Genomic DNA, 18,804 nt, shown 5'->3' with positions numbered 1-18,804 from the left:
GCTGGTGCTCCTTCTTTTTAGGATTATGTAATAAATGTGTGTGTGGGCATAGACAGGGATGAGAGCAGAATAGATAAATAATGTTTACTACTGTACAGTAGAAACACTGTGAATAAAGCTTGCAGATGATTTGCAATAAAAGTGCTCTCTGTGCCGGATGGAGAGAAAGTGCTCATTGTTTGCACAATTCTATCCATAGAACGGGAGCCAGCAGTGTACATTAACCATGCCATTTCCCTTGCGGGTAAGTAAACACAGCTGAGTGGGGTAGTAGCTAGCATTAAAGCTGCCTGGAATGGCAGTGGGCTTACCCCATGCTAGCAAACAAACATCAGTATAGAAGTGCTTGTTTGCAAATATAGCGCAATGTGTAACATTTTTGGATGCAATTTGCCATTCTCTAATAAGTGCACTTATTCCATAGAATTCCTGTGTTATTATTACGGGCTCTCAATAAATTGTGCCCACTCCAGGAGTGGAGACAAACAATGTGCTACGTGCCCCTATATATTAGTGATTTGTTTCTAATGTTTCTAGACATTTTCCTTTATGTGTGTCAGGGGATTTGAGATATTTCAGTGTCCAGGAAATCAAGAAAGCGAGTTTAAGCAATAGCTGTGGTAACTTTCCCAAATTAGTTCGGAAACGTGAGGTATTCTGGATCTTTTAAACACCAGGATGCCAGCAGGTATGAATGCAGAATTTGATGTCTCGTGCTAATTATTATGTTAATTTCTGTCTGGAACTCTGGGGTGAATCTTGTGTTTTGTTTATGCTTACACCGGAATTTGAATAAATAATGTATACGTATCTGCCTGTATATTCCTTTACATTTATACTTACTGTATGTACCCACCCATGAGTCTTTTATAAAGGTTTAGTTAACCTTTGTTTTTTAACTTTTTGTATATATTGTATATTATGTAATTGAGACGGACGCTGTCTCTTTAAGAGCCTGTCTCCTGTTTTTTCTAACTTTTTTTCATTGGTTGTATTTTCTATAAATATTTACTTCCTGTGGCTCAAATTTAGCCCATGACTAAGTGCCTCTCTAGGGCATGAAACACATAGGGCCTTTGGAGATGTTTTAATGTATCTTTGTTTAAAGTCCTTTTTACTTTTAAAAAAATTTTGTGACTTCTGTGGAGTTTCCTGAGTGCCTATATGCCCATGGTGGTTGTCGCTTTTTGCTTTATGAACCCTATGCTGAGGGTCTGGGGCTGGTGTACCTGGACCACCACGTTTACTCGGTGAGTGTTTTGTTTACTACTGGTCATTTTGTGCCTTTATTTTGCATTTTACCACTCCAACTTGTACCATTTACCAATAAGGGTGATAAATTAGTGTTGGTTTTCTTCAGTAACATAATTAAACCCAATAGCTTTGGTAAGCCCCACAGGCAGCAGTCACTGCCTCCCCCCCCCCCCCCCAGTAGTTCTGTTACTGGTTTTATAAAATTATGCATTTGTTTTATTAGGAAGCGTCATTTTTAGTGCAGTGTCAATATCTACACTACTGACCAGTTCACATGGCACAAGCAGTTGTTTTTCTGGACACAAGTAGGGGCGTAACTACAGAGGAAGCAGCCCCTACAGTTTCAGGGGGGCCCAAGAGTGTAAAGGCCCTACATAATTAACAATTTCAGTATATCTTGGCAGAATAGGTCAATTAAACAGTATTAAGGGGCCCTACATTGAATTTGCTGTGGGGCCCTGTAACATCTAGTTATGCCACTGGACACAAGCCACCAAGGGAGCCCTGGAATACCCAGCAGGTCAAGTCAATGCAGTTTATCAGAAAAAGCTGAGACAGCACATTAGCACTTGATGCATGTTACTAATGAGTAATACTGTCTTAAGGAAACAATTGCCTTTATTGCCTATGTTCAACTTGTGGGCCAGATATCCCAACCATAAAGCCATGTACAGTCACCTGACGTGATTAGCCCTTGGGTTAGTATGGCTACGGAAATACTAAAAAACATCATTAATTTTAATAAGAGTTTCAGATATTCCAAAGACACTTTCTTTTCTCCATATCCAATTTTATTCTTAGATTTTGCACAACAAGAAACAGACATTTGATTGCATTTCCCAGGTACTTAACTTAGCATTGTACGGAAAGTCTATACTTTATTATTTACAAAGAGATTTACATAGAGATCGGACAACTATAAATAAATGCTGTAAGATATCTGCTCCTTTACTGATGCAGCATTTTGTTGTTCACATGGATAGGAGTGTTTTAGCCAATGATGGGATAGTCTGTGTGCCATCCTTGCAATGCTTATTAATTAAAATGGGAAGGGATAGTGAAGTTGCTGCCACAGGTTTAACTGAGAAGGCTGAGGTGCCAAGACATGTGACACAAGTTTAAGGCATTTCAAGTGGAATTTAGGATTTCCAGCTGCTGTTAACTCTTGGGAGAAGTTGGCAGTGGGCAGTGGAAGCTGAAGGCCTGCAACTGGTCATGGAATTTTTGAAATATAACAAGTGAAACCCTGAGCAAAGTCAATTTCTTGCCATTGGTGTTTAAAGCATTTCCTATCAGATTGTATATGAGCTTCTCAGTCAATAGTCAAAGTTCTTTCACAGAAGCCCAAGAAAGTGGGAATATAGTTATGTGCAAAAGAAGCATGCCGCAGAATTGGCCACATTTCATCCTCCCAGCATGTCGGGAGTTAAGGCATCTGGCGCATAGTGTGAGAAACCTATTGGGGAGATGAAACTGTTCCAACAGGAGACAGAGCAGGCAGGTAACCTGGCCTTTCCAAAGGGCTTCTTTAAGGCACTACGGCATCCTCAAACCATTTCTTTACTGCCGCTTTGTTTTGGTTTACCCAGTTGATGTTTGCTTTGGTTTTTTCAATGGCTTGTTCCAGTGCCTGTGATGCTGTTCCAAAGCCAGGATTCTGGTTGTCAGCCTTAAACTGCAGCAGCTGGAGAAAGAGTAGAACACATGAGGAGCGCAATAATATTGACAGGTATTGTATTTTTTAACCCTAAACTCAAGATATCCCTTATTATCCTAATTAATTCATCATATAGTTACCCATGGTTTAAAATCATATTATTTTGTAATGATTTCTTTAAAAAAATGCTTTAAATAACTGCACTTCAAATGTTTGCCTTAGCCATCCAATTAAAAATAAGTCCAGGAGTGTCAGTGATCTGCTGACCACACTGTGTAAATCTGCCCATTATAGTGCAATCTTAGCCGTCATCTATAGACTGAGTTAGCTGCTAATTGACCCATGTATTAGGCCAAACCAACAGCATACCTGACTGATATCTGGCCGAGGACAGTTTTAAAAATCCCCAAAATCTAATTTGCTCATAGATGGATCTGTACAGGCCCTTATTATGATCGGATTTTTGGGTTGGGGGCATAGATCGCCTTGTCTGTTGACTTTGCCTAACAAGAGGACCTTGCTGTGTGTGGATAGCTTAACTCTCTGTTTACAGGACATGTGCTGTACTTACTTATTGTTCCTTCACAACAGAATAAAATTAGAGCATTTCACTTAGGGTACTGGTACACCAGAAGATTAGTTGCCTGTGATAAAGCTACCCTACCATGGGCTACTGATCTCCCTGAGATTCTTTCCTACTGGCAATAAAGTAAATTAGCAATGGGAAAACATATGCAACACTTCGGGGAGATTAGTCGCCTGTGGTAGCAAAGATTTCTCACTGGTGAATAATCTTCCCGTGTGCCAGTACCCTTATGTACCTGTCTGCTGTAATACACAAACTAACAAATAGGGGCCCTTAGCAGATTTTTAGGGCAATCACCTGGGCACCTTGGCAAAGGAGTGCATATTTTCAGCCAAAAAAACGCCAGAAATAGCCCTTGAACAAACACTTTCAGATGACTCTCATAAACAAGTATTTTGAACCCCCTGTGCCATTACATATATATAACCAGCACTGTGTTTACACATTTACAGAGATGAGAGATGAAATACTTAAGTGTTAGAATCAGCTGGGATTCAAGCCAGGAACCTACAGGCTTCTGGCCTTTCTCCTTAACCATTAGGCCAGTAGAGCAGCTGGTGAGTTCTCTCATCCTCATTTATTCTTAGGATTTGACTTTGCTTTCCAAATACAACCCAGCAGTATACTGGTCATCCAATCTGAACTGGCCAAACCCTATTTAAACTGTTACTTGACCTCTCTTCCTTGCCTGAGCATTGGTCTCTGATAGCTTGAATACTGTGGGTAGCTTGTACCTAGTTCTTGCTCTTGATTCTGCTCCTGCTCCAGTCCTATCCCTGCTCCAGTTCTGTTCCTGCTCCAGTCCTATTCCTGCTCCAGTTCTGTTCCTGCTCCAGTCCTATTCCTGCTCCAGTCCTATCCCTGCTCCAGTTCTGTTCCTGCTCCAGTCCTATCCCTGAGTCTGTGCTGCCTAATCTTGTTCCTTTGCCCACTCCATCCCACTCCTACTAGTTCCAATCTCTTTGTCTGCTCTGTCCTGCTCCTACCTGTCCTGTTTCTGACTGGTCACAATAGTCCTTGCCTCACCACCCATCTAATAATCCCTTATAATAAGGGAAGCAGTTACTGCACGATGTATGTATGTATGTATAACTTTATTTATAAAGTGCCACAAGGGTACGCAGTGCTGTACAATCTTACAAAATACAAAATTACACACAGGGAGGACAAGTGTTATAATAAATAAATATAATAAATATAATGAAAAGATAATTAATGCTGCTATTCAAAATCGATGGGTCATTGGCCCATCAGTGCCAACACTGAGCCATTTCCCATGCTTGTGCTCCAAGGGATTTGAGATTAGTTTTGAAGATGTTAAGGGAATGAGAACCTTACAGAAGACTTTACTGATGGAATTCCAGACTTAAGGAGCAGGAAGAGAGAAAAGTTTAAGAAAAGAGATGGTAGTATATGTTGGTGGTGTGGAATGGTAGTGCCTCTGAGAGGAGTGGCGGAGACTAACAAGAATATATAAAGACATTGACAGCCAGTGTTTCAGGAGTAAAAGGACATGTAAGTGTCAATAATTTCAGTTCAATGCCACAACTGCACCAGTAGGGGCTACTTTGTCCCCTTTTTTCACCCTCTTCTCACTGCAGGAATTCATGCAGTTCCAGACACATATGAAAGGGTTTGCATACATATCCGGCACATGAAACTTGCACTCACCTGTGTTAATAGGAACCAAGAGGAAACATTTATGAGCACTCACCTGCTGCAATTCAAATTCAGTAGAGAATCTCCGTGTCACCCTCTCAATCAAGTTACCGAAAGAGAAAGAGGACTCTCCAAACCTGATTGTAGGAAACAGAATAAAGTCTCTATTTTACAAACTTGTAGCATATAATATGGACAATTTTCCTTCCCACAGTGAATGCCTGTGTAACACAGATAATTGCGCCTGCAGTTATGGGAAGGGCCTGGCACTTTAACATTTGGTCAGAAGGTAGAGAGACAATTCAGACAAATGGGTCGTTTAAAGCTCCAAACCTTTTCTAATTATTCTGGTTACTTAGACAGCTCTTAAAAGTAAGTGCCTAGTGCCACAGAGAATAGCCTAATGGGTGTAACAACAACATTTCATAGCAACTTTTTCAGGCATTTTTTCTAGTTCAGATGTCCCCATTTGTTTGCATTTTAGACAAAATCACTTTTAGTTTACTTGCTCTGAAAATGGGGGGCACATAGCAAATGTGTGAGAAGAGCACAGTTAGCACAGTGAGAAGCAGAGATTAACTGCCATGAAATGAATTGTGTGCATTTGTCATGCTGTCAAGATACTGCCACTCAACCTGCTGTATATACTAGCCCGCACTCAAATGAATTTTTGGGTACTCACAAACTGTCACCAGACACTGGCATTATGGCACGACAATACAATTGTTCAGTGTATTCTAAAATGCCTTTATATTGAGAGGGAACAGAGAAGCTTCTCACTACCCTACTTCTAAAAAAAAGTAATTTTGCATGCATAGGAATACTGCTTGTAAATTAGCAAATATCCCCGCAGGGCTCAATTCCTTTGCAGACAGCCCCCATCTACAACATTCAATAACACCAATTTTCTGGCTTGTTTATGTAATGTTTATAACATATATATCTTTAAAGCCAACTGTTTTAGAGCTTTTCATTAGTTGTGTTAGGTGGTAAAATAAAGATTGAGAGATCAATTTGCCAGCTTGTCCTTGGACAGTCTTTACCTCAGTCATATTACACATGCCTACCCCAGAGCAGAGGAGATACGTACATAGAATACAGTGTCTTCCATTTGGCTCTAACAAAGTCCCAGGCAAGACTTTGTCCTATTGGGTTATTTACAACACTGCTGATGGTGGAGACGGCATCTTGTCTGCGAATCATTGTTGGATCCAAGGAGTATTCCAGAAACCTGTAAAAACAGGAAAAGGTTATTAAATGAGATCTAGACAGAAAAATGAATGTTAACGTACAGAATGCTTGAACTGCACTTTTGCAGTTTATTTTAATTTTCTGTTTTTAAATGCTTCTGAGATATTAGCAGTTTTAGACTGCATAGTTGGTTAACCATAGGATTGTATTAGGTGATCATATATCTTAATTGACATTCTTGAATAATGAATGCTACATTTAAATATTATATATTCTTGAGAGTTATAGCTGAATATAGTGTATATATATATCCATTGTGGATTTACCATTATTGTCATTGTAATGTGTTATAATGTTACATTTAAATATCATATATTCTTGAGCGATATACCGGAATATAGGTTATGTATATGCATTGTTCATTTACCATTATTTTTTCTTTTTTTCACACAACTGGCCATAAGGTACGAGTTTATTGTTTTATCCATAGCACATAAGTGGTCTAAAGGAGAATGTACTACAGGTTTTCTAGTCTTCCTTCAGTACATCCTATATTCACTTGTCTAGCAGGGTGAACTGATATATACATATTCCAATGCCTACCTGTTGAGGATCCATGGCTCCTTGCTGCAGGCTAGAGCTGCTCTCAGTTTGTCTTGTTCTTGTGCAATATCTGTTAACTGAAATCTATCCCACACAAAATTCCACTCCTGTTCTCCTCCCTGTGCTACGGCCGTGCAGTAAACATTTGTCCTCAAATTTGGATGGATACTTTGATAGAAATGAGAAAAGTGAGTTACACAAAGAAGCTGTTGTAATACACATGTTATACAGAGAAAGCCCACTTCCAGCAGTTTATATTCTGTCACGTCACTTGATAGATTTATTGATCAGGATTCATGACCACTGGTCTATGAACTTGATAAAACGCGGAAAAACATGTCAATACTAAAAGATTTCTTATTGACACTCTCACTTATAAGGAATAAAGTCAGGCTTTGGTAACTAACATTCCCCTTTCTATAACCCCTCCTTCTTTAATAGGATTTGTATAGGCATTTCATTTGCATAGGGGATTTTGTAATCCAGTTTCTGCATTGGAAGAGAGAGTGAGCCTAAATCTGTCCCTTGGCCAGCTACTTGTCTTTTCTGCTGTAGACAGGACAGAACGCTGCAAAGGTTAAAACTATTTTATTTTTCTATGGGAAACATATTTACTTGTTTTGCTGTGGGGTGGCCATCCATTGACTGAAGAGTTCAGAGGCAAACTTCAAGCAATCCTCAATGTCATAGCTACATGCAGTGCTGAGAGTGTTTATTTCACAATACCTAAAAAACACAAAACAGAATGCATGAACTCACCCAAACCAATTCTAAAATCCATTTCAATTGCACAGCCAGCCTGGCACAGAACCACTACCACTGGATTCAGGTAGGCTCTGAGCAAAAAGCAACAAATGGGAACTTTAAAAACTTTAATTTTAATTAAAGATATTAAATTAATCTCATTTGGCATTGAAAGCACAACTGCATTCTCTACACTAGCTAATTCACAACAGCAGATCCAGATGTGCTTCTGTTAGAGTCACTTAGGTTCACACACACACACACCACAACATATACTTGATATTGTGCCCTGGCTCACACATTATGTGCATGCATGTCATGATTTTTATGGTAAAGTTTTTATTACTATATTGCACAGTTCACATTGCAAATAATTAATTCTACCATTTAAAATGTTGTTTTAGAACCAATAAAAGTATTTATGCATTTATTGGTGTGTAGGCAGCCATATAAGTGCATTTTGCCTGAGTCTGAGCTTTCTGAAGCAGTCAGCACTACACATTAGAACTGCTTTCAAACAACCTATTGTTTGTCCTACTCCCATGTACCTGGAGGAGTCATGACTTGAGTGAGCTGGACTTGGATTTTTATTATTGAGTACTATTCTAATATCTACCACTAGGTGGGGCATTAGCAATACAGATGTCAGGGAGCTGTTATCTTGCTACCTTCCCATTATTCTACTGATCAGCTGCTGGAAGGGGGTGATAGCACTTCAATTTACAGCTCAGCAGTAAAGTGTGACTGAAGATTATCAGAGCAGTGGCTGTGGCACCCTGAGAAGGTAAGAACATGTCTAGCCCCCGGTCAGATTTCAGAACTGAATATAAAAAAATCTGTTTACTCTATGGCACATGGTAAGATTTGTTGCCTGTGGTAAATCTTCACTACCATGGGCAACAAATCTCCCGAAAATGCCTTGCCTTTTCATAACATTAGGATCGCTGCAAGTAAAACATATATCTCTCTGCGATCTGGCTTAATCGCCATAAATATTATGTCTTACTTCTGGGAATACTAATTGTATGCAATGGCAGATTATCCAAACTTACTGATCAGTTAGAGATACTGGTCTGTTTGTCCAGTTGCCTGTTTCTTGCTTAAAATATTCAAACAGTGGGTTAACTTGCATTTTCATGTATTTCTGTAGAGAAAAAAAAAATAGGAGAGATATTAATTTACTGACTGATGGAAGTTCAGGTGTTTTTTGCCGGACTGGTCAAAGGTGCTTAGTTTGTCTAGATGAGGTAGCCCTTAGCAACCAATCAGCAGGTAGCATTTACTGGTCACCTGTTTAAAATCAAATATCATATTGGTTGCTATAGGCTACTGTACCTGGGCAAACATCATGCCTTTTATTATATGTGGAGGAATCACTCTGGATGATATACTTTGGATGATTAGACCTTTATAAACGTTACACCTAATAACATTTCAGATTTCAGAAGTCAGGAGTTTTCCACCACGCAGCTTTTCTTAAATATATTCTAACTTGGGAAAATGCTGCTGTAGCACAGGTGGGACAATAAACAAACAGCAAGGCATGGTATTGTGTCCTGACCTTCATGGGTCCAAAGACTTCCGTGCGATCAAACATCTGTGTAAAGTAACTCAGACCGCTCAGAGCTGCTTGCCATGGCATGTACTCTCTATCTGCAGAGATATATTTAGTGGTATCCAGCGCTTGTATTGTGGTTATTTGTTTTGCCCTGAAACATAAAGCATAATTCTGAAGTCAATTTCAATACTCAAATAATAATTAAATAATTATCTTTCATTTATCTTTCCTTGATTAAAGTCTAATACATTAGGTCCAAATGCAGAGAACATGCATTCCCTTTTTATTTATATAAACAGTATATATACATAGGGCCACAGTTATGCCTGGTTCTTTGTGGCTAGTGATGAGCGAATCTGTCCCGTTTTGCTTCGCCCAAAAATTTGTGAAACGATAGGAAAATTTACGAAACGGCAAAATATCCGTTAAATGTGTTAGTTGTACAACTTTTTTGTCACTCGTGTCTTTTTTTTTTCACGACCATGCCCATTTTGACGCAACTGATGCATCCACGCCTATTTTGATGTGACCGCGCCCAATTTGACGTGCGACTAATTTTGACGTGGTGAATTTCCGTGGAAGTTTCGAAAGACAATTCACCAATGGCGAAATGCAGAAATTCGCTGCAAATCCATGCCTGCCGAAAGAATTTGCTCATCACTATTTGTGGCCTTCCCACGGATCTGGGCCTGATTCCAGAAGTAAGCAATGGACTGATGAGAAGCCCACTATAGGCATGATCGACAAATATAAGGACTCAAGTGGGTAGGCATAACTCCCAGCATTTGAAAGACATGTAGAAGAGTAACTGATTGCAGATGTTTTTTCCAGACTGAAAATTTGATCTGTCAAAAAAATGGAGCATTTTTCCATCTTGCTGACTAATCAGTTGGTTTCCTTTGAGGGCTGGCTGGGGTGTGAGCAATATTAGGGTTTTAGTAAAAACCTTCCCCTTGCACTATTTGCTCAGACAGCATTTATAAGCACAGGCACAGCTTATGGGCTATGGTGACAGAAGTGATACTTACCTGGCTAAATTAAAGGCATCATCAATGATCTGGGCACGGTTAATAACAGGAATTGCCTGAAACACAATATAAAAATAGTTCATTGAAACGTATCGGTCATTTCTATCATCAGATAAGTTTTAATAATGTTTTAGTCATTTGTGTGATGATATTTCCAGATGATGATTTTACCAAACAAAATGTTATTATGTTATTTAAATGAATTGTTCTATGTACTGAACAATACAGTCTTACTTCTCTTTGTCTGGTATAGGCCAACTATGGTCAAACTTCCCTCTTACACTGTGGAGGGCCTGGATGGTGCAGTGGCAGGGAGAAGAATAGGTTTCATTTATAGAGATGCATGCCCTGTATGGGAGCATAACTTTAAATGCAGGCAACTGTCTGCCATGAATGAGTGTCACTCCTATCTACTATTATGAAAACAAACATGTAATAAAAGTCTATGAAGATTTTCATTCATCCAGGTCATGGTATATCTAGTATAAATAAATTTAAAGCAACTGGACTTGTTTGGTAATCATTGAAGACATTTCAGGATAAAATGAAAAAACAGCAGCACTCCGGAAATGTTGTAGAAAAAAGTGACTTTACTCAAGTGCACACAGCAACGTTTCGGGCTTAAACCAGCCCTTTATCAAGCCTTGGCTTGATAAAGGGCTGGTTTAAGCCCGAAACGTTGCTGTGTGCACTTGAGTAAAGTCACTTTTTTCTACAACATTTCCGGAGTGCTGCTGTTTTTTCATTTTATCCTGGATATTGTTTTACCCTGGCTGAGGGTTCAGCTTGCACCTGGGGCTACAACTAGCCGGTTTGTCCATTGTGTAGCACACCTTAATCAATTCATTGAAGACGTTTCACTACTCATCCGAACAGCTTCTTCAGTTCAACTGACTGGTATGGGAACGTCTTCAATGATTACCAAACAAGTCCAGTTGCCTTAAATTTATTTATACTAGATATGTAATAAAAGCATCATCTCAAAGAAGTAGACAGAAGAAACTCTAAATATAAAAGTTGAAATAATCACATTACCCTTTATTTCCCCTCCTCTCATCAAAACATTCCTCTATTTGTAGGAGCTAGAGTAACTTTTATATTAGACAAAAAAAACTGCCTTTTAAAAATCTGACTCCAACACAAAACCAGCTTGTAGAGAGACATATTGCTAATATTGCTAATCTTTGATTATATTTAAAAAGATTCTATGGGGTGAAGCTTATATAAAATTTTTGCTTTCATGATAGTTCCCCTTTAAGGTGAGGTGCTCAAATACTTGGATACAGCAATACCCCTGTTGCTCTTGTCTTACTTATGTTACTTACTTGGTGACTGGTCTGCAGCTGGTTTAGTAGGCGGCTCCAGTTGTTGTCATCATAGTTTACTCTGTAATATCCAGTGACATTTAGGTTTACCAGAAGCCAGTCATTTCCAGTTATTTTAAAATCTTCAACGGTTTCTAATAAAGTGAAAGAAATTAAGACAGAGGGTGGCCATGTTATTCTATTTTTTCTTCTGTGATCATACAAGCACACTGTGGGGTTTGTTCAGGCATTAGCAGTAGTGCCCAGATTCATAATTTCAATACATTTCTAGTAATAATAACTAATTAACTGCTTGGCACAGAAAGCCCACACTGAATAGATCTTGGGGAAGTCGTGTGGTGGTGCCTGTGTCTCAAAGGAACATTATTATTTTATACTATAAGAGCTACTTGTGGCTGGCCTGAATCATTCACATGCTTAGAATTATAACATTTTCAGTTTTGCAATACTGAAGATGGCGTAGTAGTGGGCAAACTATCCCCACCAGTAGTTTTACAGAACACCAGCCCAGGGTAAAAAGTGAGTGATTTTATTCACTGGGGTTCGTCAAACAAATTGGAACACTCAGTGAATTTAACTTTCCTTGTCTTTTAAAAAATAATGTGATATTGTCCTTACAGCTCAATGCACTTGGACATTTGGGCAGGACTGAGATTAGGGCTCTTTTATAAACAATGGAGCACGGTGCAAAACCCACAAGACATGTGCAAAGCCCCCTTTTTATTTTACTTTGCACCTTCCCTGCATGTTGCCCCCAGAGGCACATTTCTTTCTGCTCTTAGAATGCAACATTTGCACCCACCATACTCTGTTTTCAACAGTGCTTCATAGAAGAAGGGAGGTTCATGGGCAGTAAGCGGGCATCAACTAGAACACACATAAACTGGGAAATATCAGGGGATGCCAGGCACTGGGGAGCCCTGCACTTAATGCTAGGCCATGGTTCTTTTGCCCTCATGTAAGCTATCCCTGTTAATGAACTACAATTCCCATAATCATTTGCAAGTTGAAGGCTGGAGGGCTGGCTGAAGGATGGGCACCCTTATGCTACTCCCTTTAGTACCAACCTGATTCATTTTGTAGCCATATGTTGTCTTCTTTGGAGGATATTTTATAACTAATTGGTACCTTCCATTTGTAACTAAAAAATAAGTAAGAAAAACATTAGTCATGAAATACACAATAGAAGAAATTTATATCACCACAGTTTAATGGAAATATAATGAAGAAGTGTGTAGCCTAAAGGTGGCCATACACGCACCGATATTATCGTACGAAACCTCGTTTCGTACGATAATCGGTGCGTGTATGGCATGTCGGCGAGTCGACCGATATCGCAGGAAGCTGCCGATATCGGACGACTCGCCGATCGGACAAGTTTGAAAATTTTGATCGGGCGCCATAGAAGGCGCCTGACCAAAATTCTCCCTTCAGAGCTGAATCGGCAGAAGGAGGTAGAAATCCTATTGTTTCTACCTCCTTACCTGCCGATTCAGCCCTGAATGGTGTGTGGCGGATCTTACGATGTTTCGTGCGACCGATGGTCGTACGAAACATCGTCGGATCGCCACGTGTATGGCCACCTTAAAGGTTGCCAGCCATACATGCATAGATAGAATTGTATGAAAGTATGTACTTTTATGCCTGGGGGGGCTCCTGTAGGAGGGGAACTGAAAAGTGAAATGTCAGCCATAAAGCATGACATAACTACTGTATTTTCAGAGAAATCAAGAGGGCTTCCTAAATAATGCATACTTACAGGGACAAGTATATGTGATAGGTAGAATAGAGGGAGCTCTCTGTAGAGGAGGGCAATTTAATGACTGTGGTTTTTACTGGCCATTGCTATTTAAAAACAGCCACTATGACAAAATGCTTTACATGCTCAAAAAAGGCTAAAAAGGTCTATGTTTCTCATTTATTCTTTCTATTTAAAGGAGAAAGACAGGTAAAAACTAAGTGAGCTTTATCAGAAAGGCCTATGTAAATACAGCCATAAACACTCACAGAAACGCTGCACTGACTTCTCTGTCAAACGATTTGTTGTGTCTGTTTTCCTCTGCCACACAGCTCTCTGTTCTCTCCCCTTTCTTGCTCCCCCCTCCCTCAAGAATGCTAAGAACTCACTCCCCCCCCTTAGAAATGTGGATCTGAGCCAATCAGCAGGAAGCTTCCTCACAGTCTAACTAACTGAGCATGTTCACTGTGCAGGAGTGAGGCATTATGGGAACTTTCTTTACACAGCTCAGCATTTTTTCCTCCTGGTGTACTATCATCCACTCCCCTAAGGGTGACGGCACACTGTGAGTATTGTCTCCTACAGCTAAATCTGTGCTACCACGGGGGACAAGTCTCCTGAAAATGACGTGCCACAGTATAACATTAGGATCACTGCAAATAAAAATATGTTATTCACATAGATCTGGTTTAATCATGGGAAAATGCGAAGGGGAGGCAGTAATATGTTTTTTATAACCTATTGTTGTACTGTGGCAAGTAATTTTTGGGAGATTTGTACCGCAGATTTAATTGTGGGCTACAAATCTTACAGGAAGCTACAAGGGCCATAATCTGCTGGCCAACAGACATTTTCAGTTTTTTTCACATGAACATCAATATGCCATAGGGCATTGCCCTTCATCCTACAGTGATAAGAACTGGGGGTATATATATTTTTATGGTGGCACTGCACATTTGCTTTAAATCATAGTAATGCCACTGCGAGTGTAATGTGCTGAAACTGAGCTGGGTAAAATATGTCTGTGACTACTATGACTAAAAGCTGAATATACTTTATAGGAAATTAAGCTTTGAAAAAAAAAAGCCTCTGAATTAAAGAACCACTGTACCTTCTTCTATATAAAGTAATGTTTCTTCACAAATCTCTGTCCTGAATGTTCCCCTCAAAACTCCCTTCTGGCCTTTGGCTAATCACTCATTTACACGTTACTAAGCTGCGCATACTAAAAAGAATTATGACTGTATTCATACTTACTCAAATGGTGATGGCCGCGTGACCACTGAGTCCGGATCCAGCAGGAAGTGTTTCTGGGTAACCACTCCAGTTGCTGTGTCTATTTTCACCACTGGGAATCCCATTTGTAGGACCCAAGTATCCATAATATCTTTGATGGGCAGCGGAAGTTTCACTGCAGTTTGATTATTTACAGCCTGTGAAGGAAATCATTGCATACAATATTAATTCTGTATTAACCTTTAAGCTCCATTATTATTACTCAAACTTATATTATTGGACTGTACTACAAATTTAAGCACCACCAGAGCCTTCAGTAGCAAGCTGAGAGTTGTAGTTTTGAAACATATGAGGGGTTGCAGGTAGCCCAGCCTGTGTTACAGTGTTTCAGTGCAAGTAGAATCACTATTAAAGGGGTAGGTTACCTTGAAGTTAATGATTAATATTTGATAGGATGGCACACTCCTAGCAACTTAGCAATTGGTCTTCCTTATTTATTCTTTATAATTTTTGAATTATTTGTCTACTTCTCCTGGCTCTTTCCAGCTTTTAAGTGGAGTCACAGGCCCTGGCTGCCCAAAATCTATTTCTCTGTGAGGTCCAGGGGCGGGCCAAGCCGACTGGGCGCCCTAGGCAACCCGGTCGGCCAACTCCGCCCACCTCCCCGCCCCCCCCGAACGGCGCATGCACGCCAAAGCACAGGAGGAGGTGCAGGGGGGGCGGGGCGATTAGATCGGTCATTGCCTCCGCCGCTAATGACAAGCGGCAGAGGCAATGACTAAGTAGCACTAGGGGTAGGCAGGAGAGGCTCCTGCCTGGTGCTCCTCAATCGTTGCACCCTAGGCATCTGCCTCTTCTGCCTACCCCTAGTTCCGGCCCTGGTGAGGTCTACAATTTTATTACTATTATACTATAATACTCTTTATTACTGTTTAGTCACTATCCTATTGTATTCATATTTCAGTCTTTCATTCAAATGATTGCCTTGTTGTTATGGTAAAAAAAGACCCTAGCAACTAGATAACTCCTAAAATACCAAACCAGAGAGCTATTGAACACATGTGTTGAACAAAATAACTGAAAAAACACAAAAAAAATAAAAATTGAAGACCCTGCAATTTTTCTCAGAGTATCATACTAAAAGTGAATTTAGAGGTGAACAACCCCTTTTAAAAACTAAGCTAGAAAATAACATTTCTGTATTTTCTTGTGAGGCCATTTAGTGGCCCGGGGAGAGCGCGCATATACAGATACTTCTCATTGTAAATACAATTTTCATGCAAAGTGACTGAGATGCATCCAAGCATGGTCAAGCTGAGCTGAACACTACAAAGGTATATATACCCTTACTGTCTGGCCTTCCTGTGTTCTAATTCTCTTTCCCCCTTGTCAGCCAGTGTTCCCAGATATTCAGGTATGTTTCTACAACCTATTTATAATTCAAAGCTTGCACTTTAATTTTATGCTTACCCATTGCAGATGTGTCCAAAGGTCACTATATACAGTGTTGCTGTATTCAAACCCTTTCAGGTAACTCTGAAAGAATATAATATTATCTTTATTATTATTATTATTATTATTTTGCCATTGAAAACAAGAGATTATGTCATTACTTCATTGTTACTGGCTGACACTTACCGCCAGTCCATCAACAAACAGAGGCTCTGTGAGAAATTCTGACAACATTCGGATAACAGAGGCACCCTAGAGAAAAAGGAGAAATATAATATGGATTTTCTGAGGCCAGCTCTGTATTGCCTTGCTAACAGGGAAGGAGGGGGATTTTCGTTTGGGGAGGCTTCCAACAGGTGTTTTCCAAGGGAGAACTTAGAATAGAAATATGGTTTTATTTGGGGAAGTTTAGCCTCCATAAATATTATTAATCTCCAGTTATGGCCAAGGAAACTAGGGATTTCTTACCTTGCTGTAAGCAATGGAGTCAAAAAGTGCACTAATCTCAGAGGGTGAGTTCACTTCATCTTCTCTTGATGTGAGGGGGTGGGAGGAAGCCAGTGCATCGACAGCCATGACTCTGTGCACATCATTTAGCACTATCAAGTCTTTCTGTTACACAGGAATAAACAACATCAGGTACAGTCAATAACACGCCACAGGGAAACAAACAAGCAAAGGCAAAGACATAAGTTTTATGAATAGACAGATTATAAAACTGGTTTAAAATAAGTTATGCACCTCATTTTAAAGGAAAAGTAAAGGCCTAAAAAAAGAATGTAAAATTGCTCTTCTGAGCACTTTTACAATTTGCACATGATAGCAGTTTTGCTAATAGCTTGCTTCTAGTTTATTCTTATTCCTGCTCACTAGATATCTAGCTGATCCCCAACCAAATATTGGGCTGTCATTTTGACCCTATACTTCAGCCAAAGAGATACTTTATTATCAATGCAGAGACAGCCTGGAGAATTATACAATGATTCTTGACATATAAAACTTCAGCTGCCCCCTCTGTGGCTGCACGCATCTCTGCTTATTATTAATTAGCCTTGGAGGCTGTGGATTTCATCTGTGTCTGCAGATGCAGTTGCCACAATAAGGACTGTTAAGTGAAACTACGGCAACATCAGCCGTGCACATTTTTACCAAAGAACATTAAATTATTTAATCCCAAGATTAGGGGGAAAGGACACTGACTAATCACTTGAGTGGCAGGATTTTTGGTTATAAAAGAATGAGTAATTAATTGAAATCACAATTTATTTTTTATTCTAAGAGGTTGGGATCCCTGTAAATGGCTCGTTACAGTTGGGCAGGCCCAGATTTGTGGCGAGGCCACAAAGGCGCTGGCCTAGAGCGGCACACATTTAGGGGTGGCATGCCGCCCAGCCGCACCTAAACTTTGCTCACATTGGGGACAGGACACACAGAAAACACTGGGAAATATCCCGGTGGACCCTGGTCATGCTGGGTCCCGCTGACTTCCTCAATAGGGGACAGGGATGGGGGCAATATCACTCCAACTTGTAGTACAGCAGTGAAGTATGCCTGAAGTTTATCAGAGCACAAGTCACATGACTGAGGGCACCTAGGAAACTAAAAATATGTCACATTTCAAAATTTAATTAAAAAAATCTGTTTGTTGTTTTAAAAAAAAGATTTCAATGCAGGATTCTGTTAGAGAAGTGCTATTAATTGATGCGTTTTGTAAAAATCATGTTTTGCTGTGACAGAATCCTTTAAGCACTGTCAGCATTGACCCTTTCATCAAGTTTTCTATTATTTTGTGTGGGCATCCCTCTTGGTTAGAGTTGTGGTGCCTAACACTTAAGTAGAACAGAACTTACTATGTTCCAGTTAGGCTCAGCTTTGTCAGCACCCAAATATTCAACATAGGAGGCGAAGCCTTCATTCAGCCATAGATCATTCCACCATCGTATGGTTACCAGGTTTCCAAACCACTGTGAAACAGACCATGTTAGCGAAACAAACTTTTAGACAAAATGGTGTAATTTACTTTTAATACAGAAATTGTATCAATGCCTCTATTAATGACCATGAACCAATAGATTCTGTTATCCAACCTGTAAGCTTAAAGGGGGTTTTCATCTTTGAGTTAACTTATAATATGATGTAAGGAGTAATATTAAAGACAATTTACAATTAGGCTTCAAGCAGTATATTTTGTTCTCTGGTTCTTATTCCAGCAAGTCAAGCCAGTTTTTCTCCATGTCTATTATGTCTATTATGTCTTCTGCTACATTGTTTCAGGAGTCAGAACCAGTTATGCAATGATTCAGATAGTTCACAACAGGTTTATCTTATATGACAACACAAGCTGCAGGATAACCTAAATTTATACTACAATTGTGATACAATTTCTCCTGTGTATGCTATTGCATTGTTTTATAGAATAATAATTTATCTTGGTTGTTTCATAATAGAAATACAATAATCTAAGCCCTGTTCTGGTTCATGGGCTTATTTGTGTAAGACTGGAGAGCAGAATACATTACCTGATGGGCAAGCTCATGGGCTATTACTGTGACTACTCTCTCCTTATTCCCAATGGATGATACTTGATCGTCGAATAGCAGGGCTGTCTCTCTGTATGTCACCAGTCCCCAGTTTTCCATGGCTCCTGCACTAAAATCCGGCAGCGCTACCTGATCTAAAGGAAGAAATGCATTGATTTAAATATGTTCAGTAAATGACGTTATCTCACCATAACCACATCAACAACATGTGCCACACACTCTTGGCTTTGCAG

General features: G+C 39.7%; 1 protein-coding gene across 2 annotated transcripts in view; it reads right to left on the bottom strand.

The window, feature by feature from the left end:
* Positions 1-2,023: 2,023 nt before the first annotated feature.
* anpep (alanyl aminopeptidase, membrane) overlaps positions 2,024-18,804 on the bottom strand; it is a 46,107-nt gene continuing 29,326 nt past the window's right edge. For both annotated transcript variants that reach the window (XM_031899221.1, XM_031899222.1), the window contains exons 6-21: positions 18,551-18,705; positions 17,882-17,995; positions 16,500-16,643; positions 16,218-16,283; positions 16,050-16,115; positions 14,601-14,776; positions 12,673-12,746; positions 11,606-11,739; positions 10,281-10,336; positions 9,256-9,403; positions 8,747-8,838; positions 7,566-7,676; positions 6,951-7,118; positions 6,247-6,387; positions 5,212-5,293; positions 2,024-2,938 (exon numbers count right to left, since the gene is read on the bottom strand). In XM_031899221.1, coding sequence (XP_031755081.1) covers positions 2,783-2,938; positions 5,212-5,293; positions 6,247-6,387; positions 6,951-7,118; positions 7,566-7,676; positions 8,747-8,838; positions 9,256-9,403; positions 10,281-10,336; positions 11,606-11,739; positions 12,673-12,746; positions 14,601-14,776; positions 16,050-16,115; positions 16,218-16,283; positions 16,500-16,643; positions 17,882-17,995; positions 18,551-18,705 — 1,883 coding nt within the window. In that variant the 3' untranslated portion in view covers positions 2,024-2,782. The remainder of the gene's footprint in view (positions 2,939-5,211; positions 5,294-6,246; positions 6,388-6,950; positions 7,119-7,565; positions 7,677-8,746; positions 8,839-9,255; positions 9,404-10,280; positions 10,337-11,605; positions 11,740-12,672; positions 12,747-14,600; positions 14,777-16,049; positions 16,116-16,217; positions 16,284-16,499; positions 16,644-17,881; positions 17,996-18,550; positions 18,706-18,804) is intronic.

Source organism: Xenopus tropicalis, chromosome 3, assembly GCF_000004195.4.
Source record: "Xenopus tropicalis strain Nigerian chromosome 3, UCB_Xtro_10.0, whole genome shotgun sequence".
Lineage (NCBI taxonomy): Eukaryota > Metazoa > Chordata > Amphibia > Anura > Pipidae > Xenopus > Xenopus tropicalis.
Note: the sequence above shows the minus strand (reverse complement) of the source record. Positions and strands in the feature narration are given on the sequence as shown.